Source organism: Puma concolor, chromosome C1 (genome assembly GCF_028749965.1).
Source record: "Puma concolor isolate L17-30 chromosome C1, mPumCon1.1.hap2, whole genome shotgun sequence".
Classification (NCBI taxonomy): Eukaryota; Metazoa; Chordata; class Mammalia; order Carnivora; family Felidae; genus Puma; species Puma concolor.
Genome location: NC_141674.1, coordinates 25,449,611 through 25,476,426, shown reverse-complemented (window position 1 = coordinate 25,476,426; position 26,816 = coordinate 25,449,611). Strand labels below are relative to the sequence as shown.

The 26,816-nt window shown below is 47.3% G+C and overlaps 1 protein-coding gene across 8 annotated transcripts; it reads right to left on the bottom strand.

The window, feature by feature from the left end:
• Positions 1–26,695, bottom strand: ZSCAN20 (zinc finger and SCAN domain containing 20). Of its 8 annotated transcripts, none has more exons than XM_086716380.1 (9): positions 26,577–26,624; positions 23,567–23,741; positions 17,606–18,126; positions 12,745–12,931; positions 12,220–12,296; positions 11,855–11,939; positions 7,844–8,530; positions 5,761–6,189; positions 1–4,980 (listed from the first exon to the last, which is right to left on the bottom strand). In XM_086716380.1, exons 3-9 carry the CDS (start codon positions 18,014–18,016, stop codon positions 3,725–3,727), a joined length of 3,132 nt encoding a protein of 1,043 aa, XP_086572506.1. In that variant the 5' UTR covers positions 18,017–18,126; positions 23,567–23,741; positions 26,577–26,624; the 3' UTR covers positions 1–3,724. The 8 variants fall into 8 exon arrangements, with proteins under 8 accessions (XP_086572506.1, XP_086572508.1, XP_086572507.1 ...); XM_086716382.1 differs by having other exon boundaries at positions 23,575–23,741; XM_086716381.1 differs by lacking the exon at positions 23,567–23,741 and having other exon boundaries at positions 26,581–26,695.
• Positions 26,696–26,816: the final 121 nt, after the last annotated feature.

Here is a 26,816-nt window from a genome sequence, read left to right as displayed (position 1 = left end):
TTATTTTTTCTTTGTTTCATCAGAATAATTTATTAATTCATCAGGCCACTGCATCCCAAAATAGGATTTGACCAGCTTTAAGAGATGTACATACCACCAAAAAAAACAGAAAATAGTAAAAGATAAGGAAGTGAAAACAAAGCCAGACAAAATGAAGTCAGGGATCGATGCACAAATTGCTAACCAAAAGGGCCTGCTCAGTTTTTGGAACTGGATCTTGAACCTCTGAGCCTCCTGGTGGCCAAAATTTATCCCATTTTCATTTCACAGTCACTAAGATCAATCACCAATGTCTAGTTTTCATAAGAAATTAGTTGCTCAAGGAAAGTCCCTGGAGAAAATGCCCAGGATGTGCCGGAAGGGCTTAGCGTGACCTCCAGCCCGGCTTGCCTCACCTCCTCTGTTTCTGGGAAACTTCAGGACTGGGGTTGGGTCAGGGGCTGCATATATGATCGTGAACAAGCTTTTCCTTGTCGGCTGCTGTCTATAGGGGTATTCTCCTGCCCTGCCCACCCCCTACCCGGTGAAGTTGGAGTGAGGGTCTCAAAGCAGCTGCTCACCATCACCAGGACATGCCCTTGACCCTCATGCTCATCTCCATTGCCTCTAACTTTGCAGAAGCTTCTCTGTGGTCTGTGGACGCCCCAAAAAACTGAGGCCAGGCCATGTTCTACATTGAAGAAAGAAGGGGAGTCCTTTCCCCCAGGTGTTATATTTGTCACTTGGCACCACAGTAGGGCTCCCTGAGCCCCGGTGACTCCCAAGAGATTCCAGTGCCAGTGGCTCGGTCACTGCTGCCCGAGGCTCCTCTCCTGCGTGGGCTCACATGAATCTGTAAGGCTGATCCAGAACCAGCCTTAGAGGCACATTGTGTTTCCTTTTTCTCCCTTCCTCACCCTCTAGGCGCCACAGTTATGGAGTCTTTTCCAACAATGAAAATGTGAAAAATAAATGTGACTTCAGAAAGTATTACGTAATAGCAGACAGGATCAGAACGGTTCCCATATCAAGGGAATCCCTCACCGCACCCTCATTAGAAACGTGATGTCTGTGTGGACCCTTTTTCTATCTGTTCACTGTGTGTAGGTAAAATTGTTCAACTGGATCCTGCCCTTGCCCGTTCTGACGCTCTTGACTCAGCTAAGTGGCTCTTAGAACAAAGCAGCTCTCAGCCTTGAGAAGTGGGGAGCCTGAGCCACACTGAGAAGAGGGGCCTCTTCCTCCGGGCAGCACAGGGCAGGGTCACCGGGCGCAGGCTCCTCCCAGGGTTCTGACAGGGACCGGGTGGGAAGTGCACCAGAGGGCAGTGAGGTCCCCAGCATGGGGCGGGGAAGTAGAGGGAGGTGGAGATAGTTCCAGATTTGCCTCTAGTCAGAGTGACGGAAAAGATGGCGCTAAAGACACGGTAGTGGTAATGGTGATGTCGGGAGAGACAGCAGCCAGGAGCCGCGGGAAGCAGCGGCTGCCCCCCTGGACTCCGGCACAACTTGAACCCCTCTCCTGCCAGGCCTTCCCTGACCTCGCGCTACATGTAGCACGAGCCTCCAGTCGCAGCCTGGGCAGGGGCTCGACACTGGTGTCTGCTGCTCAGAGAGGACACTAAGGAGCATCGGAAGGAGAGGTGGCATCAAGACTGAGAGAAGGGGATGCTTCACCACATTCATTCTGACCGTAGGCTCCACTGGGAAGACTGCCCGCGGTGCTGGGGAACCACGGCCCACTGGAAAATGCCCTTAGGAGGGAGAGCGTGTCTGGGGCCCTGAGTCTGTAGGAGTCTGACTGTGTGTGCCTCACCGGCGTTGTATGAAGGAGGCTGCTTTGTGGGCCAGTGTGTACGTAACGTGCATGCCGAATGGATGGGCCCAGGCTGAAGATGGCTGCAGGGGGTCACAGTGCGTGGGGGGGTGGGGGGGGGAGGAGGGGGGGCACAGGTGGCTGGAGAGGCCCCGGAGTCACTCAGGTTGGACTGGCAGGGCGGAGACCGGGCTCCTAAGAGGAGAGCCCAGGGCAGGAGACAGATCTGGAAGTCCCGGGTACGTACACACTGGGGAGCCAATGCCGTCCGCAGCAGCCCCAGGACGGAAGTTCAGACAGCAGCCTGTGGCTTCGCACCACACCCGCACGCACTCAGTACTTCAAAGCTCTGCACCCCCGTCCCCAAAGGGGGTTACCCTTCTCCACAAAGTGACTAAACACAAACTTTTTGCAGCCTGGAGGCAGGGAGCTATCCCTGACCGGGGGTGCAGGAACGGGATAAAGCAGGGAGAACCCAGGGCACCCATAGGTCCTGACCGCTGCATTCTTCAGCATGTGAGGACCCGGCTGCCTCACGCTCCTTCTCACAGGATGAAATTGTGCCATGCAGCTGGGCTGCAGGACAGCATTCGGTGCCCTCTCAGTGGGAGCACACCAACTCCTCCCACCTCCCCCCTGATCAGCCATGGCATGGCCATCAGAAACACAGCTTCCGCCAACAGGGAAAGGCCCGGGGAGGCAAAACTAGAGGCCCAAGTTCCTGTAAGGCTTAACGTTCAGTTCAGCCAAGTCTAACTTGAGCAGGACTGACTCCCTGAGGAAAGGGAAATTCTTAAACCCCATTTCCTTCCCCAAAGCAGTATCTCATGGGGAGAAACATCACTGTGGTTACAGGTCTTCCCTGTCTCAACCCCCTGTATCGCTCACCCATATTGTTGCAAAGATAGAAACCCACAGCAAGTGCTTTAATAATAGCTCAGTCTTGCTCAAAGCATTGCCGGTTCAGACCATCCCAGGCCCTCTGCTCTTTAGGGATTCTCGGTTTCCCTATTTGCTAAAAGGAGAATTCATAAAGGAATTTTAGTAGGAAATGTGGTCCACAAAGTGCTTTGGGATCCTCACACCTGAGTTACCTGCCCTAATGCAGAAGGGGATTCAGGAGAATGGTCAGGAACACCTTAGGCTCCAGAGACAGATCTGGTTAAAGCCTGCCTCTGCCATTTTCAGATGCGCCACCAGGCAAGTTACTTGGCTTTCCCAAGCCTCGGCTCTCTCCTCTGGGAAATGGGGACACTATTAGTACCTATCTCCCGGCACCGCTGTGAGGAGGAGATGAGATGATGTGCACAAAGTGCTTAGCACGGAGCCTGCCAGAGTAAGTGCTCGATAAATACCAGCTACTTTTGCTATTGTTAATAATTTATCAAGGACATCACTGAGGTTCCTCCTCTTTGCTGAGGTCATGGCGGTCTGCTTTAAGCCACTGATTCCCAATTATGCCCTCTCTCGCCAGTCTTAAAGCTCTCCTGTACGGATACACCCCAACCGAAATCCGCCACGTGAGAATTTGATGTGTGCCAACAGAACACGTGTACCTGTGGACAGTGTGAAGGCACAGCGAGGTTTGGACTCACTGCTCAGGACCCCTAATGTACCTCTAAACTCCTACATGACCAGTTTGGCTCAAACACTGATCAAGTCCTCACGTGACAGCAAATATAAGGAGGGCCTGAGGGTTGCACAGGGTTTTTTAACAGGAGAAAAACAAATTACACTTAAGAAAAGTGCCTTCAAATCCAGACCCTTAGCATCTGTAATTCACTTCCAAATAACCTGGATTAGGCCAAGATAACTTGCCTGGGTATACACCAAGCGTAAGAATTCGGAAAGCTCCTAGCACACATCTTACGCTCCGGGGAGATTTCAATATGCGTTTCTCTCTTTGCCGTGACGGGGGGCGGGGGGCCTCCTACGATGCTTTTCCTCCTGCGTGGGTTCTCCGGTGGGCGCTGAAATGGGAGCTATTGTTGAAGTCTTTGCCACACTCTGTGCACTTGTAGGGCTTCTCCCCAGTGTGGATTCTCTGGTGAATAATGAGACTGGAGCTCTGGTTAAAACATTTCCCACACTCTCTGCACTTGTAAGGCTTCTCTCCCGTGTGAATCCGCTGGTGAGTAATGAGGTTGGAACGGTCACGAAAGAACTTGCCACACTCAAGGCATTTGTAGGGTTTCTCTCCCGTGTGCACTCTCTGGTGCGTGATGAGCTTGGAGCGCTCACTGAAGCCCTTCCCACAGTCCACACACGTGTATGGCTTCTCCCCCGTGTGGGTTCGCTGGTGGTTAGCCAGCGTGGAGCTCTTACTGAAGTTCTTCCCACATTCAGCACATTCATACGGCTTCTCTCCCGTATGGATCCTTTGGTGACTAATGAGGGCAGAGCTCTTAGAGAAGGTTCTTCCACATTCAGGACACGGATACAGCTTTTCCCCTGAGCTGGTGCCATGTGGGCCAGAATTCAAGTTCTTGCTGGCACTCTGAGGTTGTTCAAGAGATGTCTCTTCCGTAGAGTTCCTCCAGGGAGCACTGAAGGATGGGCTTTGGCCAAAGGTTTCCCCTGCCTCGCAGCAATGATCAGGATTGCCTCCCACGTGGATTCTCTGATGTTTCAGGAGGTTGGAGCTCTGGTTGAAGCTTTTCCAGCATTGCCCACATTTATAGGGCTTTTCCCCTGTGTGGATTCTCTGGTGGGTGACAAGATTGGAGTGATCGCTAAAGCTTTTCCCACACTCAAGGCACCTGTAGGGCTTCTCTCCTGTGTGGATTCTCTGATGGGTATTGAGGTTGGAGCGATCGCTAAAGCCTTTCCCACATTCAGGGCATTTGTAAGGCTTCTCGCCTGTGTGGATCCGCTGGTGGGCAATGAAGTGCGAGCTCCGACTGAAGCTTTTCACACACGTGTCACACTTGTAGGGCTTCTCTTCCAGGTACAGGCCTTGGTGGTCGATAAGTTTTTCTAAGTCCTCTTCAGAAGAACATTCTTCCCACTGCTCCTGGGGGGGATTTCCCCACTGCCCTTCACCTCCACCTTCATTTTCACTGTCTTGCCCCCAGTCATGAGGGTGGCAAACATCCTCTCCAGTACATTTTGATAAGGCTCCAGGCAAATCCTCAAAAATATCTTGCTCTGAAATCTGGTCTTCGTCCTTATGCCTCATCTCAAAACCTGAAAATACACAGAAATGCAGTTTTCTTCGTTCATTAGTTAATATCTACTTATATATCTTATCTTGTGTCTTACAAATTTAGCTACAATGATATCCTATATTTTCTTTTTTTTTTTTTAATGTTTATTTTTGAGAGAAAGAGACTGTGTGAGCAGGGAGAGGGGCAGAGAGAGAGACACAGAATCTGAAGCAGGCTCCAGGCTCTGAGCTGTCAGCACAGAGCCCGATGTGGGGCTCGAACTCGCAGACTATGAGATCATGACCTGAGCTGAAGTCGGATGCTTAACCGACAGAGCCCCCAGGCGCCCCACGTATCTTATATTTTCTATCTCACATCTTATGATGTGACTAATGTGAAACTTCTCAAGTTCCAGTGCATATATAAATGTGTGACCTGCAAAGCAGAGAATAGAGCCTGGAACAAGGTGACCCTGCCAAGGGAGCCATGAGGCCCAGGCCACACACACAATCAGCTAGTCAGTCTCTCTGGCCAACTTCCCCATCCCTCTACTCAATAAGGAACACCTCCCTCTCCTAGTACATTCCATATAGCCTCTTATCTTGTGAAATTGAATAAACTCTATAATTTACCAAAAAATCCCCGTAAAATCAAGACCTGACTACTTCTCTCATTTGGGCAATTACACTAAGCAAATCACAAATGCTTTTCCTGGTCAATTCCACCCACTCTTGTAGTTCAGAGGCAAATGATAATGATCCGGCCCCCTTAATCTCTCATGCCTGTGGATTTGGTGGACATCGAATTACTCCAGGCTTACCAGTGTCTGGGATGTCTGGACACAGGGTGGGAGATTTGAGGCCAACTTCATCTGCCATCTCATCCCAGGCCTCCTGGTCATCAGCCTCAGTACTGCTCTGCCCAGACCTAGAGAGACTCGCTGCCTCCCTGAGGGTTCCCATGGCTCTGACCGCAGTCCGTGCCCTCATCAGTGAGTCCAGCTCCTCATAGAAGGGGCAGGTCCCTGGTGGGTGGCTGCTCTTGGCTTTCCGGTAGCTTCGAAGGAGGTTTTTGAATCTGTACCGACATTGCTCCAGTGTCCGCAGGAAGCCCTGTGCACACAGCCGCTCTGCAATGGCCCGGTAAACCTGGCTGTTCTGGTGGCATGTGCGAAGCTTTTCAGAGAATGGGGACTCACTGAGAATGGTCAGGAAGGCCTTGGTCTCCTCGTAGCCCCAGTGCACACCTGCTGTCGGGAGTGAAGAGTTCAGAACTGTGAGGCATAATGAGACTAGCCCAGGTCATCAGGGATCAGGGGCCCCCGTTCCAATACATGCCTAGAACACAGGCAACGGAGAAATTTCCCAGGCACCTGGGGCACCAGCAAAGAATATTCCCTTGCTTCTGAGGGGTGCGCCAGAGTCTCCCACCCCCACCCAATTCTAAGACTTTCCATTAACTCTTGAGCCTTAGCTGAAAAAGATATAGGTGGCCATATTATACCAGGTGACCCCACTTCTGGCTTCAGTTGACTGGTGTGGGGAAAGGCCTGTAATTGGGATCTAAGAGACTTTCTCTATATCCATTCAATACATTCCTCTAGTTTTATTTTATGAACTTTCTTCTCAACAAACAAGGGAACTGAGAGTCCCTAGACAGAAACGTAACTCAAATAATGTTACAAGAGCATCCAACTAAGGATGCCCTTTCCTCTTTTTGGAGGAATGAACAGGAAGTGTTCTGTTCTCAGTTCCTCGGCAGGTAAATGATGCAGCCTGGGGAGGCAGCATCGTGGAGAGGAAAACTACATAAAGATGGAGGCAGGAACTCTGGGCTCTGATCCTGACTCTGCCCCTACCTCACTGTGTAACTTTACATAAGACATTCCATCTCTTGGGCTTCAGTGTTTTTCCACTTTTACAATGACTGGGTGTTTCTCAAACATCACTTGTTCAACTATATACTGTTGTGATTTCTGTTATATATTAAAAACTTCACTCAGTATCTTTCCTTACCTAAATTTACCGTAAAATCACAAGTTGATGTTCTCATGCACATTAAACTTAAAAGTACACTCGTGTGGAGCACGTGGGTGGCTCGGTCGGTTAGGCGTCCGACACTTGGTTTTGGCTCAGGTCATAATCTCATGGTTTCGTGGGTTTGAGCCCCACATCAGGCTCTGTGCTGGTGGCGTGGAGCCTGCTTGGGATTCTCTCTCTCTCACTCTCTCTGCCCCTACCCCAGTCACACTGTCTCTGTCCCTCTCAAAAAAATAAACATTAAAAACTTAAAAAAAAAAAGGAACACTCGTGTAACACTATGACCATCCATACTCCTAGTGACACACTTTGGCAAATATAGTTGATGGGTTTGAACTGCACAGATTCATTTATACAACAGATTTTTTTATATATATAATACAGTAGTGTAAATGTATTTTCTTATGATTTTAACAACACCTTTTCTCTAGCTTGCTTTACTGTAAGAATATACATATAATACATATAACATATAAATACATGTTATTTATACTATCAGTAAGGCTTCTGGTCCATAGTATGCTACCAATGGTCAAGTTTGTCGGGAGTCAAAAGTTGAATGTGCATCGATCAAACGAGCAGAGATCAGTACTCTAGCCCTGCATTGTTCAAGGGTCAACTAATACTGAATTAGCTCTTTAAGGTCCCTTAAGTTTTTAAAAGTTTGCTTCTATAACTAAGAAAACTCATTCTAGGAAATTGATCATAGAAGGAAAGAGTAGGAGTTTGAGGACAATCTAAGGAACTTAACACCAGTGGCATCAATCTGGACTTGCGATCCAGTCTGTGCCCTGAACTCAGGGAGCAGAGGTTTGGCTGGTAGGAGAGTTGGAGTCAGGATCCACTAAACCCCCTTGTGCTTACCAATACGACTCTGGAACAGAGCTGGGCCCCCTGGAATCCTAGGCTCCTGGACAGACTCATCAGTGGCCAGGTCATCACCATTACAATCTTCTGCTGTCTCTTCAGGCTCCCAGCCCCCTTCCTCCTGTTCATCCATCTCTGCATCACTGTCCCCCAGCCTGGGGAGCACCACAGCCTCTCCTGGGCCATCGGTGGCTCTGATGGCTGTCCGCGCCCTCACCAGGGCCTCCAGCTCCTCATAGAAGGGGCAGGTCCCTGGTGGGTGGCTGCTCTTGGCTTTCCGGTAGTTCCGCAGGAGGTTTTTGACTCTGTAGCGACACTGCTCCAGTGTCCGCAGGAAGCCCCTTGCCCTCAGCCGCTCTGCAATGGCCCGGTAAACCTGGCGGTTCTGGTGACAAGTCCGGAGCTTTTCAGAGAAAGGAGACTCACTCAAAATTGCCAGAAAAGTCTTGGTCTCCTCATAGCCCCAGTGCACACCTGACACCTTCATGTCCTCCGTGTCCCATTGGTGTTGTTCCTCCCAGGCCCTGGAATCTCTCCAGGCTGATGCCTGGGCTGGTTTTGTTTGCTCATTATCCAAGGTGCAATCTGCAGTGTTCCTCTTTCCAGAATTGATAAAGCTCGGACGCCAAAATCCTGGTCCTTGCTCTCGCTGGCAGTTCATACCTGGTTTGGAAACTGGAGCCCCTAATAGAAAGAAAGAAAAGAAAAGATTAAGTACAAATGACACACTGAGCAGAGTGCTCGTCCAAACTGCCCCTGGAACGGAGCACTGCCCTGCACGCAGCTATTCAGACATTCCCATGCCAATTCCCAACATTAATTGACCAGTTTGCTCTGTTTATTTGCTTTCTTTGTTGTTGCTACGAAACATATCACACAAAGAGTGAGTGGTCCTGTCCACAGATGGGCACGTGGCCTAAACTAGCCCAAGCAGAATGAATTTAATGGCTGGAGGAAAGGTTTCTCTCTCTCTCACTCATTCAGTGTGTGTGTGTATGTGTATGTGTGTGTGTGTGTGTGTGTGTGTGTGTGTGTGTGTGTAAGAGACAGGGAGAGAGACAGAGAGAGTCTCTCTCACTAGGAAACTTGTGAGCCCAACTGCCATTGGCATGTATCTTTTGATTATGACACATGATAACTTTAGTGCAAAGCTGACACTGAGGACGGCAGAGGAGAGAAAAAGAACCTAGGGTCTGCCGTGACACTGCAGAACCACTTTGTACTGTGATTGGAGCATGTCCTCCTCTCAACGTCCAAAAACATGAGAAAATATATTTTCTTATTTTTTAAAACACTTTGCAATGTCTAAAGAAAGGACTGCTGTCCCAACAAAACAGCCTCATCACAATCCCAGACTTTAGCCTCTACTACAAAGCTAAAATCATCAAGACAGCATGGTATTGGCACAAAAACAGACACATAGACCAATGGAATAGAATAGAGACTCCAGAACTGGACCCACAAAAGTATGGCCAACTAATCTTTGACAAAGCAGGAAAGAATATCCAATGGAAAAAAGTCTTTTTAACAAATGGTGTCGGGAGAACTGGACAGCAACATGCAGAAGAATGAAACTAGACCACTTTCTTACACCATTCACAAAAATAAAGGACCTGAATGTGAGACAAGAAAGCATCAAAACCCTAGAGGAGAAAGCAGGGAAAAACCTTTCTGACCTCAGCCACAGCAATTTCTTACTTGACACATCTCCAAAGGCAAGGGAATTAAAAGCAAAAATGAACTATTGGGACCTCATGAAGATAAAAAGCTTCTGCACTGCAAAGGAAACAATCAACAAAACTAAAAGGCAACCGACAGAATGGGAAAAGATATTTGCAAATGACATATCAGACAAAGGGTTAGTATCCAAAATCTATAAAGAACTCACCAAACTCCACACCCGAAAAACAAATAACCCAGTGAAGAAATGGGCAGAAAACGTGAATAGACACTTCTCTAAAGAAGACATCCAGATGGCCAACAGGCACATGAAAAGATGCTCAACGTCACTCCTCATCAGGGAAATACAAATCAAAACCCACTGAGATATCACCTCACGCCAGTCAGAGTGGCTAAAATAAACGAATCAGGATACTATAGATGCTGGAGAGGATGTGGAGAAACGGGAAACCTCTTACACTGTTGGTGGGAATGCAAACTGATGCAGCCGCTCTGGAAAACAGTGTAGAGGTTCCTCAAAAAATTAAAAATAGATCTACCCTATGACCCAGCAATAGCACTACTAGGAATTTACCCAAGGGATATAGGAGTGCTGATGCTTAGGGGCACTTATACCCCAATGTTTACAGCAGCACTTTCAGCAATGGCTAAACTATGGAAAGAGCCTAAATGTCCATCAACTGATGAATGGATAAAGAAAGTGTGGTTTATATACACAATGGAATACTACTTGCCAATGAGAAAGAATGAAATTTGGCCATTTGTAGCAACATGGATGGAACTGGAGGGTGTTATGCTAAGTGAAATAAGGCATACAGAGAAAGACAGATACCATATGTTTTCACTCTTATGTGGATCCTGAGAAACTTAACAGAAGACTATGGGGGAGGGGAAAGAAAAAATAAAAGAGAGGGAGGGAGCCAAACCATAAGAGACTCTTAAAAACTGAAAATAAACTGGGGCACCTGGGTGGCTCAGTCAGTTGGGCGTCTGACTTTAGCTCAGGTCATGATCTCACGGTCCATGGGTTCAAGCCCCGTGACGGGCTCTGTGCTGACAGCTCAGAGCCTGGAGCCTGCTTCAGATTCTGTGTCTCCCTCTCTCTCTCTGCCCCTCCCCCGCTCAAGCCCTGTCTCTGTCTCTCTCAAAAATAAACAAACATTAAAAAATATTTTTTTAAAAACTGAAAATAAACTGAAGGTTGATGGGGGGCGGGAGGGAGGAGAAAGTAGGTGATGGGTATTGAGGAGGACACCTGTTGGGATGGGCACTGGGTGTTGTATGGAAACCAATTTGACAATAAATTTCATATTAAAAAAAAAAAACAGGAAGCCTTTCATTAAAATAAATATTCAAGGTCAGGTGCCTGGGTGGCTCAGTCAGTTAAGCATCTGACTTCGGCTCAGGTCATGACCTCACGGTTTGTGAGTTCGAGCCCCACATCAGGCTCCATGCTGACAGCTCACAGCCCAGAGCCTGCTTCAGATTCTGTGTCTCCCTCTCTCTCTGTCCCTCCCCTGCTTGTGCTCTGTCTCTCTCTCTCTCTTTCAAAAATAAACATTTAAAAAATTTGTAATAAATAAATATTCGAGGAAAACTAGATGAAAAAGAGTTGAGAGCTAAAAGAAACTTAAGGATTACCCAGTTCAACATTTCCCAAAGTTTGTTCTGCTGAACACTATCTTCCCAAGATATCATGGTTTATGTAAAAAAGGAGTTATGCTGTCAGGCAAGGCACCCACAAGCTTCCCATGTCTCCCCTCACCAACAGGAGGCGGGCCTATCACTGTCTCTTCCACTTTATCCCTCTCTCACGTCTAACCCATCATTCTGACCCAAGCTCCGCAGGGAAACGGTTCGTGTTTGTTTGGCTCCCGTGGAGACGCACTTACGAAAACAGGAGTCGGTGCTGGCCGTGTGGGTTTTGAGCCCCGTGACGTTTACTTCTCACTGTGGTTTAGTACATCAGTCTCATGGGCTCAGCTCACTGGGGACTGCCCCTGAGAGATGGACCCTGTTTGATGCTGCCAAGACTGGATTTCTGAGACAGCCCCAGGAGCATGCTGAGTGTACTGAGGAAATGAGGAAACGACCCCCAGAGGGCAGGCCCTCGGAAGCCAGCCGCCAGCCTCTATCTGGGCAGACCCCACGCCCCATGCTCCACCCCTGCCACCAGTGCTGTGGCCACAGAGCGCATGTGTTCTTCCTGTGTCTGAAGCTCCAGACTTCGCAGAGCCCCAAGTCTTAAGGGAGTGATGAAACAGCCTCTGGGAACTGAGTGTACCAGAAACCCGACAACATCTTCTTGAGAGGGCACGGTTTCCTTACCCAGGGACACGCCGTTTCCACAGCTGTCTCCTGGGGGGTCCTCGCAGAACTCCTTCTCAGCATGTTTGCTGGGGCCCAGGGCTTCCTGTGAGATGTACAAGACAGGGACCTCAGTTGGAAATGGCCTGGCAACGCGACCAGGCCCCGGGAAAGATAACGGACGCAGGGATACCATGTGTGAGGCCAGTGTCGTAAGGAGCAGTATGACCGTGGAGAGGCCAGCAGACTGGGGGCCAAGGGCAGAGGCTAATACCCCAGGACATATGTCCTTCTGCTGAGGGCAGGCCACAGAGTGAGGAGAGGGGCACAGGCGCAAGGGCACAGGAGGAGTAAGGACAGGAAGGAAGGGACAAACAGCAGCTTACCTGGGACTCAGCAGTCACCTCCCAATCTCCAACACTCCCCGTCTTTGGGAGAGTAGGGACTCGGGGAGTGAGGACAGCTGAGGAGAAGAAGAAGTCTCCTAAACCCAAACTCTGGTTCCCAAGAAACCACCCCTCCCGGCTCCAGCTTTCCAGATGCCATGCTTGCATCAAGCTGGGACTGTCCTGGTATCCCGGGCAGATGTCCCCTTTCACTTCCATCCTAGAGCGTCTGGCTCCTAAGCTGCCTCGAGAGATGGGCCGTGTGTAAGATGCACCTCACACTCCTATGATCACCACGTGACCCCGGCCCTGGCCTGAACTGGCTGCATGACTCAGTGGGGCGCCAACAGCGCTGGGCGCTTCCTCTCCTTGCACAGCGCTTACCTGCCTTACTTCCCAGTGTGTCCACCAGACACCAATCCACCCCGTCTTGAATTCTGCACATCCCTACTCCCTGTGCACCCTTCCTTACCCCCTCTACCCCTCACCTCTCCTCCCGGACATTCCCTGATTCTTGGTACTCACCACTTTCTTTCAAGGAGTGTGGCACTATCTTGGTGTCTAGATGCTCGGGAAGGTCAGGGCATGAGTTCTTCACCCACTGCTTCTGGGACTGTCCCTCAGGCCAGTGATTCACTGGCTGCAGTGGACAGTGCTGAGATTCCTGCATTGCCTTTAAGGACCCAGTCTCTTCTGCACACAAGGCCAATTCCTACACAGACAGTCAAAATTCCCAATGGTCAGTTCAGGAAGACCAATTATGGTAGGGCAGGGAATGTTCTGTGGAGTACAGCTGTGGTCCAGAGGTTAACAGACTCTTTCTAAGATCCAAAGATGACTCAAAGTATGACAGGAAAGCCATGAGACTGACATTAGTCAACAGACCAGCGCTTATACCACCAAATGACTAATGTTTTGTTCAACACAGGGAAGCTATACAAGCATCTCAATGAGGCTGCTACTGTTCCAAACATTTTTGAATCATAAAGAGATAAATCATGTAAAGTTTTCATGACATTAAAAACTAATCTCTAAACATCAAAAGTCGATTAATTTTTAAGTTATCAAATTAAGATAAAAGTTAACCAGGTATACATTAAATGACAAAAGGAAACATAAAAACAGATACACCAGTAACTGAATATAATTGCTCTAAATATTCCTGCTGAAAGGCAAGGAACATTCAAAAGTAAATATAAGAAAAAGGAGAGACAACTACAAATGGAATTTTAAAATGCAATAAAAGTATGTGCTGCTTTAGAAAGTCTTATCTACTCTTCAAACAGAAGGAGAAGCAAAGAGAAGGCACCATAACTCGAAAGGAAAGTAGAAGTGGCTACAAGGTAGAAGTTCAGGCGAACGAGTACTCAGAGATACAGGGCATGTATATAATAAAAGGGAATAACCAATTAAGAGAGGGCAGTACCCACTCAGCATTACCAATCATAAAGCTCATTTCTTATCTGTCATTTGGTTCCACATTGAGAGATGGAAGAGATGTTATTTCCTGGCCCTAAAACCCCAACAATGTAACAACCTCACTGCATTATAGAAACTTAAAAAAACGTGTTTCAATTTTTTCAAAAGGTAATTTTCAATGCTCACCTGGTTCAAAAACAGAAAATATAAAGGTACATTTAGTGAAAATACCCCATCCCTACCCTGTCCCTGTCCCATCTGCCCAGGGTCTTCCTTCTCCCTACTCTTCCCCACAGGTGACTACTGTTCCGCATCCTTTCGGTTCTTTATACACAAGCATCTATGAATATAGACTCTTACTTCTTCCCTATTTTACAAAAGGTAGCAATTATATACATTGCTCTGAGTCTTATTTTTGGACTCAAAATATTAACATCCACCTTCAGCAACTTAATGAGTTTGCCAAACTTCCAGAACTCCAAAAAACCCTTGGCTGGTGGGAAAACTCCAATCCTCACTCAAAGAGAGGGATGTTTATCCTTAAGATACACAGGTATGGGCCCAGAGCATAAAAATCCATTCCAAGTGAGGCCATCCACCAATGTCTTGTGTGGCTCATAGGGAGCAAACATGTGCTTATCCACATTCTACTGTGGTTATTTAAGGAAAAAAACAAATAAATCTCTTTGTTATAGTTACAATCTTACAATCTACAGAGCAATTGCAGGACTAGACTCCACAACAATCCTCACTCCCCGCTCTAGCTCCTCTAACTACTGCCACGCCTATGCAGAGGTTTTGATCCCGTAGATGGCAACTGTAGACAGAAAGAAGGAGATTCAAGTGACAAGGAGAAGGAAAAAACTGGTAGAATATTGGCTAGAGTCGGGATGAGTAAAGAATTCATCAAAAATGCCTGTGCACCACACAAAGCCTGCACATGGATGTTTATAGCAGTTCTACCCATAATTGCCAAAACTTGGAAGCATCCAAGATATCCTTCAGTAGGTAATAAACTGCAGTACATCTAGACAATGGAATGTTACTCAACACTGAAAAGAAATGTGCTATCAAACCATGCAGACATATGGAGGGACTTTAAATGCATACTCCTAAGTGAAAGAAGTCATTCTGAAAAGGCTACGTACATACTGTATGATTCCGACTATATGACACTTTGGAAAAGGTGAAAGTATGAAGACAGCAAAAAAATCAATGGTTGCTAGGGGTTGGGGGAAGGGAAGGATAAATATGCGGAGCACAAAGGATTTTAGGGCAGTGAAACTATCTCGTATGAACTATAATGGTGAATACATGTTGTTATACATTTGTCAAAATCCACAGCACGTACAACACCAAGAGTGACACCTAATGTAAACTATGGACTTTGGGTGATAAGGACGTGTCGAGTTAAGTTCATCGATCATGATCAACGTGCCACTCTGGTGGGGAATGATGTGCATGCATGGAGACTGGAGGTACAGGAGCAACCTCTGCACTTTCTACTCAGTTTTGCTGTTAACCTAAAACTGCTCTAAAAAATAGTCTGTTTTTTTAAAAAGTGCCTCTGCAGGGGCACCTGGGTGGCTCAGCTGGTTAAGCATCCAACTGTGGCTCAGGTCATGATCTCACAGTTCATAGCTTCGAGCCCTGCATCAGGTTCTGCACCGACAGTGTGGAGCCTGCTCAAGATTTTCTCTCTGCCCCTCCCCAACTCATGCTTTCTCTCTCTCTCAAAATAAACAAATAAACTTAAAAAATATATTTTAAAAAAATGCCTATGCACCTAATGGGGAGAGGGTTGCTGCAATAGGTGACGACAGAGTCAGCAAGCCAAAACCCACCCAAGAGCACAGCTGAGAGGTCTCTTTAAGGAAAATATCTTGGAGGTCATTTAGCCCAGCAGCGCTGCCTTTTCCAGGCGGTTCTCTCTGAGGAACGGAGTTAGCATACTTCATTCCATTAGTAAGACTTGGAAAAGTCTTCCTTGCAAAAAATGTAACTGAGTCAGGTACCTTGCAATGTAAAATCACAAGCATATATGTGGGGGCATCGGAGCTCCTTTGCTACTTATCCATTTGTTTTGACATCTGTGAGCACTCAGGAGCAGGTAGAAAGTTAAAAAATAAAAATAAAAGTCACAGGAAAATAATACATAATAGAGCACATTCCATTACCTTATTTATTTATTTTTTTTTTTCAATTTTAGAAGCAATTCAACCTCTGCTCAGCTCACAAGGGTATAGTTTGAGAACTTTTGGTCTAGTCCAACCCTCTCATTTTACAGATAAAGAGTCATTAAGACCTTGATTTAAATCAGTTCTCAATTAACTCAATTCTGGGTCTCAAGTTCATTTGTTTTTTCACTGCCACTTAAGACAGATGGTTTCTTTAAAAGAAATAATACGGGAGGGTGGGGTGGTATATTAGAATAAGGTACACTCTCTCATACTTAGTTCGAACTAACTTTAAATCCTATGTTTTCTGTGTCTTCAATCAGTTTGTAAAAGAATCCAAAAAGCAGGGGCACGTGTGTGGCTCAGTCGATTAAGCATCTGACTTTAGATCAGGTCATGATCTCACAGTTCGTGAGTTCAAGCCCCACGTCCGACTCTGTGCTGACAGTTTAGAGCCTGGAGCCTGCTTCCGATTCTTGGTCTCCCTCTCTTTCTGCCCCTCCCCCATCCATTCTCTCTCTCTCTCTCTCTCTCTCTCTCAAAAATAAATAAACATTAAAAAATTAAAAAGAATCCAAAAAGCAAACCCACAGACGATAAACCTTTCTTCCCCCAATCTCACATCTGTACAGAGCTTCACCTTTTATGATGTACAGAAAACCCCTGCCATTTGCAAGGGATCTTCTCAATCTATAATTTCCCCCAACAATATATCATTAAATATAACATCACAAAAATTACTGACCGTGTAACAAGGGGAAGGAACAGGGGTATGTTGAGATGGAGGTTCTGGGTGGCTGGCTCAGCCCGCAGCCAGTTCAAGTACTTGCTCTACATATGCCAGCTCCAAAAGCAGGATTCAAAAGTCGTGCCCTAGAAAAACTATAAATGGTATCATGGGCCTTCAGTCTCTTGCAAATTGTTGAAACTATGAGTGTTAAATCCACGATGCTTTCACTTCCCTCATCTTGGCTCTACCACTTAAGTTATATAAATCTATACATGTCACTTACCTCTGAGTCTCTGTTTACCCACTTGAAAACCAGTGACATAACAGTACCTACCTCATCGGGCAGCTGTGCTGATAAGATGAGCAATACATACAGAAAGGTTAGAACGGTGTCTGACACACAGTGAGTGCTCAAGAAACGTCAGTTACTATCTCATTTGAGCCTCATGCCTCAGAGGTATTTTAATTCCCGTGGCTTGCACATGAGGCATCTGTCGTGTACAGAAAGAACAATGAATTTGGAACCTCAGTATCTGGATTTAGGCTCTGGTTCGTACTGACTGTGCTTTGTGAGCCACCTGACTTTTTGGGCCTTAGTTTAGTGTATACAATGAGGAGGATAATGCTACTTCTGTCTACCTACCTACCTTACTGCCTTAAGCACCCAAAGAGATCACGTATGTAAAAAGGCTTTGTCACGTGCGAAACACAATACAAATCAACTGCACCGTGAATATGGTCCTGAAAGGCAGTTTAGGCAGTGGTTCTGAATGTGTCAGCCTTCAGTGTCAGCCTGCCTGAATTCACGTCCTGGCTCTACCGTCTAATGCCGTGTGACCTTGAGCCAACTACCTGTTTTTCTCTGCCTCAGTTTCCTCATTGGTAAAATCAGGATAACGGTATCCATCTCATTAAACAGGATTAGGTGGAAAGCACAGAAGACAGTGTCTGTTACACAGCAGTGCTCAATAAATATGTCAGTTGGTCGATGATAACAACAATTATTACTATTACTGTGCTTTTGGCAATGATTAATCTAGTCATAGCCCTGCCGCCTCACCCTCTGTCCCGCAGCCTGGACCTCTCGGTGCCAGTCCTCCACCAGGGCCACCGCCTCCTCACCACTCTCAGGGTGGCGCGCCTGCACCCAAGCCTGGACCTCCCTGGGTAGGATAGTCAGGAACTGCTCCAGCACCAGCAGCTCCAGGATCTGCTCTTTGAGGCGGATCTCTGGCCGCAGCCAGTGACAGCAGAGCGCCCAGAGCTGGCTGAAGGCCTCGTGGGGTCCGGCTGCATCCCTGTACCGGAACTGCCTGAAGCGCCGGCGGGAAGCCTCAGGGCCAGGGTCGAAGCCCTCCTCCCCAGGTTTGCTCTCTGGTCTCCATGAGTCCCCTTCCAGCTTTACAATAAGGAGTTCTTCGGGTTCTGGTCGGGGAGAGGCCTGGGCCCGGGCTTCCAGGGCCATGGCCATGGCCTGTTCCGGACACCTTGCTTCAGCTGGGCCGTCCTCGTTCAATGTCTTCCTGCATTTAAGGTGTGTACTTCCAGGGATTCCTGGGAGAGGTGATGCTCCCCAAGGCTCTGAAGGCAGAGGGACAAGGGACAACAGACAATGTGAGTAAGAGGACCCCGAACCTTCCACTGCCTTTGCACAGAGCAGGGCTGCTCAGACAGGAATAGGCACAAGCAGGAAGACAGACCACAACCTGGCCCCCAAGCTGGCAGCCAGCACACGCTGGAGGAGGACAGTACAGCACGAAATCCTCTGTGATGTGCTGAACGCCGTGTTCTGGCATCGAGGCCATCACAATCTGGCCCCAGCATGCCTTCCTTCCTCTACACATGCCCAGTCTAACCCTTCCTCAAGTTGGGTTCCAAATGCCACCCCCCTCCACAGGGCCTTTCTCTCCGGACCTTCAGCTTTCCTTTAAGGGTGCTCCCCTTGCAAAACCCCTCTGACTCTACATTCCCTCTTGGCCAACCCATCCATTTGGCATTTTTCACCATCTTGAAACTGATGACTCCCAAAGCTCCAGCCAGGACCTGCCTCCAGACCCCAAATCCAATCATCTACAGGACATTTCCCACTTGACTGTCTATTAGGCACCTCAAACTCAGTGGGCCCCAAATTGAATTCATCATTTTCTCCTACAGACCCGTCCCTCTTCTGGAGCTCTCCATCCAGCCAAGGCACCACCTTCTATCAAGTTACCCATGCCAGGGGCACCTGGGTGGCTCAGTCAGTTAAGCATCCGACTTTGGCTCAGGTCATGATTTCATGGTCTGTGAGTTCAAGCCCCATGTCGGGCTCTGCACGGACAGCTCAGAGCCTGGAGCCTGCTTCAGATTCGGTGTGTGTGTGTCTCTCTCTCTGCCCTTCCCCTGCTCATACTCTGTCTCTGTCTCTGTCTCTCTCTCTGTCTGTCTCTCTGTCTCAAAAATAAATAAACATTTTAAAATATTAAAAAAAAAAAAAAATTTACCCATGCCAGAAACCCAGGGATCACCTTCCTTCAACATCCCCCACATCCAATTCATCACCAAGCTGTGCCTCCTGGCCTCCTAAGCATCTAGACCCCCAATGCTGCCACCTCAGGCCAGAGAGTCACCATGCTTTTCATTGGATCAGCCTCCTAACTCATGTCCCTGCCTTCTGTCCTCTCACCCCAACCTAGAGTTCTTCACACAACATCCAGACTAGCTCAAAATCTGACCGGGTCACTTCCTGCTGAACACCCTTGGGTGACCTCCCACATCCTTCACAATCAAGTGTGAACCTTGCCCAAGTCTATACCTCATCTCTTTACCATGTTCCACTGGTCAGGGCACTCCAGCCACACAGCTTGCTGCCCTTGGAACCCTCCCACATGCTGTGGACCATCTCCTTTAGGAAGTGTCCTCCCTTTCTTCACCTAGCTAGGTCTCAACTTCAATTGTACTCTTTCCAAGAGGCCCTCCCTGTGCCCTGAAACAAGATTCAATCCTTCCTATGCCACAAGCTTCCATGCCACCTACGTTTCTCTACCACAAACCTGATCATGCTCGATTATAATTATCTTACCCACTAGATCATAAGCTGACTAGTACAGTGCTCAGCACACAGAGGCAGCGCTCGGTAAACAATCCGCTCAGTCAGACAACAGTCAGCTCGTGATGGTGATGTGTCATGAAGCAAGGGTTATAACTAATCCCCTTCTGCACACACTAGATTTTTTTTTTTTTTAATTTTTTTTCAACGTTTTTATTTATTTTTGGGACAGAGAGAGACAGAGCATGAACGGGGGAGGGGCAGAGAGAGAGGGAGACACAGAATCGGAAACAGGCTCCAGGCTCTGAGCCATCAGCCCAGAGCCTGATGCGGGGCTCGAACTCACGGACCGCGAGATCGTGACCTGGCTGAAGTCGGACGCTTAACCAACTGCGCCACCCAGGCGCCCCGCACACTAGATTTTTAAATGACCTTCTAGCTCATGTCAGAAGGAATTCTTTCCTCCTTTCTATTTCTATCTCTGTCACACTTGCCACTTTCTATGTTGTATTAGAGGGGAGTGTATGTGTGTGGCCCCAGAGAGATTACGGCCTCACTGAGGATGAGGAACATAGTTTACCCCTTCCCTCCTCCACCCCCACAACAAGCATGATGCTACACACAGAAGGCTCTCCGAAAACACTTATTGAGTGGACAACTGGGATTGCTTCTTTGACACAAGGAAGACTCTGACAACACTTGTGCTGGGTGATCTGGAAAAATGAGCTCTTTGTGTCATTCCCAACAAATCTAGATGACATAAAAGCACCCACTCAAAGGAAACTATCAGCTCCTTCCAAATGGGAATGACACAGCCAAATTGAGAGTGGAGAGGGGCTGGTATTTAGATTTTAGGCCATCTGACTGGACTCTCCAGGAACAAGGCAAGGGTGATGAAAAATAAAGACTTGTCCTAAAGACCTCTACATACTCAGGGAGGAACTACGAACACAACTCATGACCATCTGACAGCTTCCTGCTTGTCCCTCAGCTACCAGGTCAATGTCACCTCATCTGTTAAGAATTCCTTAACATGCCTTTGTCATGCCCTGCCCCATCCCTGCTTTCCCAGAATCGCTTCTCCAGTCCTGTATTCCCAAAGCAATTGGCACATGCCTTTACTATAAAGTGGCATCCTACACTGTTGTAGTTACCTGTCCTTACCTCTGACCATTAAATTGTATTATTAGGGCCAGGACTCTATCTTACTCATTTCTGTATCCATAATGCCTGATAAATAGCAGGGCCATTGGAAGTGTTGTTGCCTTTAATTAAAATGGTAAATCCAGTATCTCGAAAGCCTATTGGGCTATGGAAAGTCCATCATTTATATTAAGCTAAAGAATTAACTTTTCATGAAATTTCTTTTTTAGTCACAGCCTTAATCACGCACTAGTCCAAAAGTATTTGTGTCACTCTCTCACACAAGGACTAATTCACCAGTCATTTACAGAGTCCCACTATGTACCTGCACTGTACTGGTATCTACACAGCCAACAGTAACTGGGAAAGACGGTTTGTACCTTCATGAAAGTTACTTTCTAATGAGCGAGACCGTCAATGAGCAAGCAAAGAAGTTTGTGCTCCTGCACAGAGAGACTAACACTACAACAAAATAGGCAATTAGTAGTCCCACCAGTCCCAAAGCCAAGAGCCACAGATAATAGGTATTTTCTTCTGGGAAGACTTGAAAGTTCAAGGGTTAGTTTCAAATACAAATCTGACATTTGCAAATGACATATCAGATAAAGGGCTAGTATCCAAAATCTATTAAGAACTTATCAAACTCAATACCCAAAAAACAAATAATCCAGTGAAGAAATGGGCAAAAGACATGAACAGACACTTTTCCAAAGAAGACATCCAGATGGCTAAAGAACACATGAAAAGATGCTCAGCATCAATCATCATCAGGGAAATACAAATCAAAACCACAATGAGATACCACCTCACACCTGTCAGAATGGCTAACATTAACAACTCAGGCAACAACAGATGTTGGCAAGGATGCGGAGAAAGAGGAACTCTTTTGTATTGCCGGTGGGAATGTAAACTGGTGCAGCCACTCTAGAAAACAGTATGGAAGTTCCTCAAAAAATTAAATACAGAACTACCCTATGATCCAACAATTGCAATACTAGGTATTTATCCAAAGGATACAAAAATGCTGATTCAAAGGGGCACATGCACCCCAATGTTTATAGCAGGACTATCAACAATAGCCAAAGTGCCCAAATGTCCATCGACTGATGAATGGATAAAGAAGATGTAGTATACATATACAAAGGAATATTACTCCATGATCAAAAAGAATGAAATCTTACCATTTGCAACAACATGGATAGAACTAGAGTGGATTATGCTAAGTGAAATAAGTCAGTCAGAGAAAGGCAAATATCATGATTTCACTCGTATGTGGAATTAAGAAACAAAACAGATGAACATAGGGGAAGGGAAGCAAAAATAAGACAAAAGCAGAGAGGTAGACAAACCATAAGAGACTCTTAAATACAGAGAACAAACTGAGGGTTGCTGGTGGGGTGTTGGATAGGGAGTATGGGCTAAATGGGTGATGGGCATTAAGGTGGGCACTTATTGAGATGAGCACTGAGTGTTATATGTAAGTAATAAATCACTGAATTCTATCTCTGAAATCATTACTACGCTATATGTTAACTTGGACATACATACATACATACATATATATATAAAACAAATACAAATCTGAAAGCTTTTCCTGCTACTCTCTTAGATAGGAATTGCAGCCTATCCACAGAGGGAGATCAATACAGTCAGCAAATGGCAGGGTGACTTTACACAGAGCTGGGAGAAAGAAAGGACAAGGGCATCCCTCAGTCCTAAGATGACCAAGAATGTCAGGGCCACACCAGGATCAACAATCTCAGGGGCGCCTGGGTGGCGCAGTCGGTTAAGCGTCCGACTTCAGCCAGGTCACGATCTCGCGGTCCGTGAGTTCGAGCCCCGCGTCGGGCTCTGGGCTGGTGGCTCGGAGCCTGGAGCCTGTTTCTGATTCTGTGTCTCCCTCTCTCTCTGCCCCTCCCCCGTTCATGCTCTGTCTCTCTCTGTCCCAAAAATAAATAAAAACGTTGAAAAAAAAAATTTAAAAAAAAAACAATCTCAAAGAGTACCCATCTCCTGAGTGCCCATGAGGTGCCAGGTCTGGTGCTACGTGCTCTACATTCACAATCTCACTGAATCCTCCTGGCAAGCAAGTCAAGCGTCATTAGTGTGGAGTTGCACTACACTGATCTCTAACTTACATGTATTAAACTGCATGCAAACACCAGAAAGAGGAAAAAAAAAAAAAAGCACATAATTTAAATGGTGCAGCCAGTTCTGTTCGCTATGTGTCTATTCCAGAATAAGCAGGATTTTCTTGGTCCCCAGGTTGGTCTGAATTCCCTCAAGCCTCTCTCTCCAGAGTATGAACAGAGAATGCTTCATACAGCAGCGTCCCTAAACACAAGCCAACTCTTTCATCTGACATTCAAACAAGAAAACCCAGCTGCGCTGGTTAGCTTATTGAAAGACAGCATGTTGGTTTCTAAATGGCTCCTTGCCAAAGGATTTTCAAGCTGACTGTGATTTTGGGCTAAATGAGATTTCCCAAAGTCAGAGTGCTAACTTTAGAATAGAATTCTCCTATAAAGTTGAGTCCACTATATCCTCAATTTACATATAGGGAATTGAGCTTCTGTGAAGGGACTCACTTAAGGTCACACAACTAGGAAGCAGCAGAGTTGGGACTAAGCCAAGATATGTTCTTTCCAGTCATTTTTCTTAACTGCACCACATAGATTCCTCTAGGTCTGCCAATCACCCAAACCCCTGTGAAGATGGGAGGAGAGTGGAAAGAACGTTAAGGCAGGAGGGAGCTAATCAGGGTTCCAGTTCCACTCCTGCCATTATTAGCTGTGTGACCCTGGACAGGTCATGTGGACTCTGCAGCTGCCAATCAAGACTGAAGCTTACAGGAGCACCTGTGATTGCTCAGTTGGTTGAGCATCTGACTTCAGCTCAGGTCATGATCCCACGGTTCGTGGGTTCAAGCCCCACTTCAGGCTCTGTGCTGACAAGCTCAGAGCCTGGAGCTTTGGATTCTGTGTCTCCTCTCTCTGGCCCTTCCTCACTCGTGCTCTGGCTCTCTCTGTCTCTCAAAAATAAATAAATGTTTAAAAAAATGTCAATAAAATAAATAAATAAAAGACTACAGCTTACAGCTTGACCGTACTCAGCATTTGCCCCAGATTCCCCAATTAGTATGATGAGAATAGAGCAAAGGGGCAGGAAGACTCAAGTCAGTGGCTACAAATTTAAATGGCTACAGGGGCCAGGCAATGTAAATCGGTAAATGAGTGGAGTAGGGGCTGTGACGAACTACATAGCACCAGAGAGAACACTGGCCAAGTTCCCAGGCCACCTACTTTTTTCCAAGAGAAGCTAGAACTCTGGCTTTTTAAATATTGGCAACCAACTCAAAAATCGTTTCAAATACCAGGACTAAATAGTGGATGATGATAGGCTTCTGTCATCATGGGCTGTCGTCACTTTACCACCTTTCAAGCTAAATACTCTGAAAGAGCTCTTCCACCATCTAGGAAGACCTAGAAAGCGTACTGACTCCCCTAAGCAATGAGGGATAGGTATTGACTGGGTCAAGATCCCTTTACAAATACAGGGGAGAAGCTAAGGGGCCTCCTGGCTCCTGGGGTATTGAGTATGGATGTGGACTTAAAAGCCCACCCACTGAACAGTGGGATGGTAAGAGAGCTGCCCCAGTCCCATGGGAAAGGCCAAGACTGGTCTGTGACTTCCGAAGAAGAAACTAGGAGCCCCCAAACGCTAGCCAGTGTATTTGGCTGATGGTCCAGGCTACTGCTTAAACATTTAAGGGTTTAAACCAGGGAGAGCAAACAGGCTTCATGTAAAGCACCAACTTCAGTCACTGTGCTAAGGACAGAGTCCTTAGCATTGTCCATGTCAATATCTGAATCCCATGTCAACATGTGTTGCCACCAATTAGCTATGACCACCAGACACAGGAAGAAAAAGTGGTATCACACATTCTATGTACTTGCCATCCCCGGCTTAAACTCCCATTGGTATTGAATCAGCATCCAGCAAAGACAGCCCTGACAGGCACGAAAAGACTAAAGCCTCATGTCCTTGGAAATCCACTGGAAGAAGCAGTCTTTAAGACTGGCATAAAAGGGGCGCCTGGGTGGCTCAGCCGGTTGAGCGTCCAACTTCGGCTCAGGTCATGATCTCACAGCCTGTCAGTTTGAGCCCCACATCAGGCTCTGTGCCAACAGCTCAGAGCCTGGAGCCTGCTTCAGATTCTAGGTCTCCTTCTCTCTCTGCCCCTCCCCTGCTCACGCTCTGGCTCGCTCCCTCTCTCTCTCTCTTAAAATAAACAAACATAAGGGGCGCCTGGGTGGCTCAGTCGGTTAAGCGTCCGACTTCAGCTCAGGTCACGATCTCGCGGTCCATGAGTTCAAGCCCCGCGTCGGGCTCTCGGCTGATGGCTCAGAGCCTGGAGCCTGCTTCCAATTCTGTGTCTCCCTCTCTCTCTGTCCCTCCCCCCGTTCATGCTCTGTCTCTCTCTGTCTCAAAAATAAATAAACGTTAAAAAAAATTTTTTTTCAAAATAAACAAACATTAAAAAATTAAAAAAAAAAACTGGTACAGCAAAGCTCACCCTGGATGGTCACTGTTCACACATTCATTAAGTATTTACCGATTTACATGATTTACATCAAGTATTTACTATCCTGGGCTGGGCAATGAAGAAATGGCGGTGACTCAGAAGCTGTTCCTGTCCTGGATAAGCTTACAGTCTAGTGGAAGAGACCAAAAAAAAAAAAAAAAGTCACAGATAATTATGATCAAAAGTGGTAAAAGAGGTCTGTGAGAACTGGGGTTGGGGGGTGACTTAATCAGCTTAAGGTAAACTGAACAAAGTAACACTCAAGTTGGTTAGCTGGTTCTCCGAAGAATAGTTCTCTTGGCAGAGAACGGTCGGAAAAAGTGTACTCTAAGCAGAGAGAAGGGCATACATAACGGTGGAAAACCAAACAGCGTCCCCAAGAAACCGAAAAAAACAAATAGCATGGGGTGCACAAGATTCGGCTGCAGAGGGAGTTTATGAAAAGTCTGGACTATCCGGCTAAGGTGTTTGGACTTAATTCTACAGGTGATGAGAAAGAAGGTTTTTAAGCAGAAGGCACAATCAGATTTGTGGGTTAAATAGGTGACGCTGACTACAATGCGTTTTTCCAGGCTGGGGAGGTGAAAAGATGAAAGCCTTGTGCAAAACCCTGACCAGAAAAGGGGCAGATTCAGGACACATAACAGAAACTGAAAGGTCTGAAGATCCCTGGACGTGGAAGAATCCAAGAGGAACCAGAGCGCTAAAGTGGACGAAGGTGCCATTCACTTCCATCGGGCAGAAGGGAAGCGGGTGCTGATTTGGGGCAGAACACGATAGCCAGTCCCACCTACTGGGTTCCAGAGGTCACAACCATTAGAGGAAGTGTAAGGGGATATCAGATTTGCTACGTCTGTCGAGGCGGGCGAGTAGAGGCTGGAACACCATTTTTAAGGTCGGGCTTCAAGCTCCGGCCTTTTTCTCTTCATCTTGCCAGGGCCCAAGAACCGTCTATCCTTCCCTCTGTGGTTTCCAGACCCTTCTAGGACTCTGCTACCTCCAGAACCTCTCTCTGTCTCCTCACCTACATACCTTTCTAGAACCGTCTTCGCTCCCAGGGCCTTCTATCTCCCTCCTCATCCCCGACCCCTCTATGACCCTTCCCATCTCCGGACGCTCCATCCTCTGGCCGCCCCTCACCCTCACCCCCCGCCCGCCAAGAAAAGCTGCTTTCTCCCCTCTCACCTTCCCTGGCCCTCTAGGACACCACCACCTCCTAAGCTTCCAGCCCAGAGCCTGAGTCTCAGGTGCCCCCGCCCCACCACCCGGACTCACCCACCGAGACACCCACTTCACAACAGGGCGGAAGTGCTCCGGGGTTCGCGCAGGGAATGCTGGGACGCGGAGTCCGATCGGTGCCACCCGGGAAGGGAGCGTCTAAGACTGCAACTCCCAGAAGGCACCGCGCGAGCGCGAGCCTCCGTTGGCTGCCTTCCCGATATCCTCAGCCAATAATTGTGTCATCTGCTCCCGGTCCCGGGCACCGGAACAAATCGGAACAGGGTCTATTCGTGG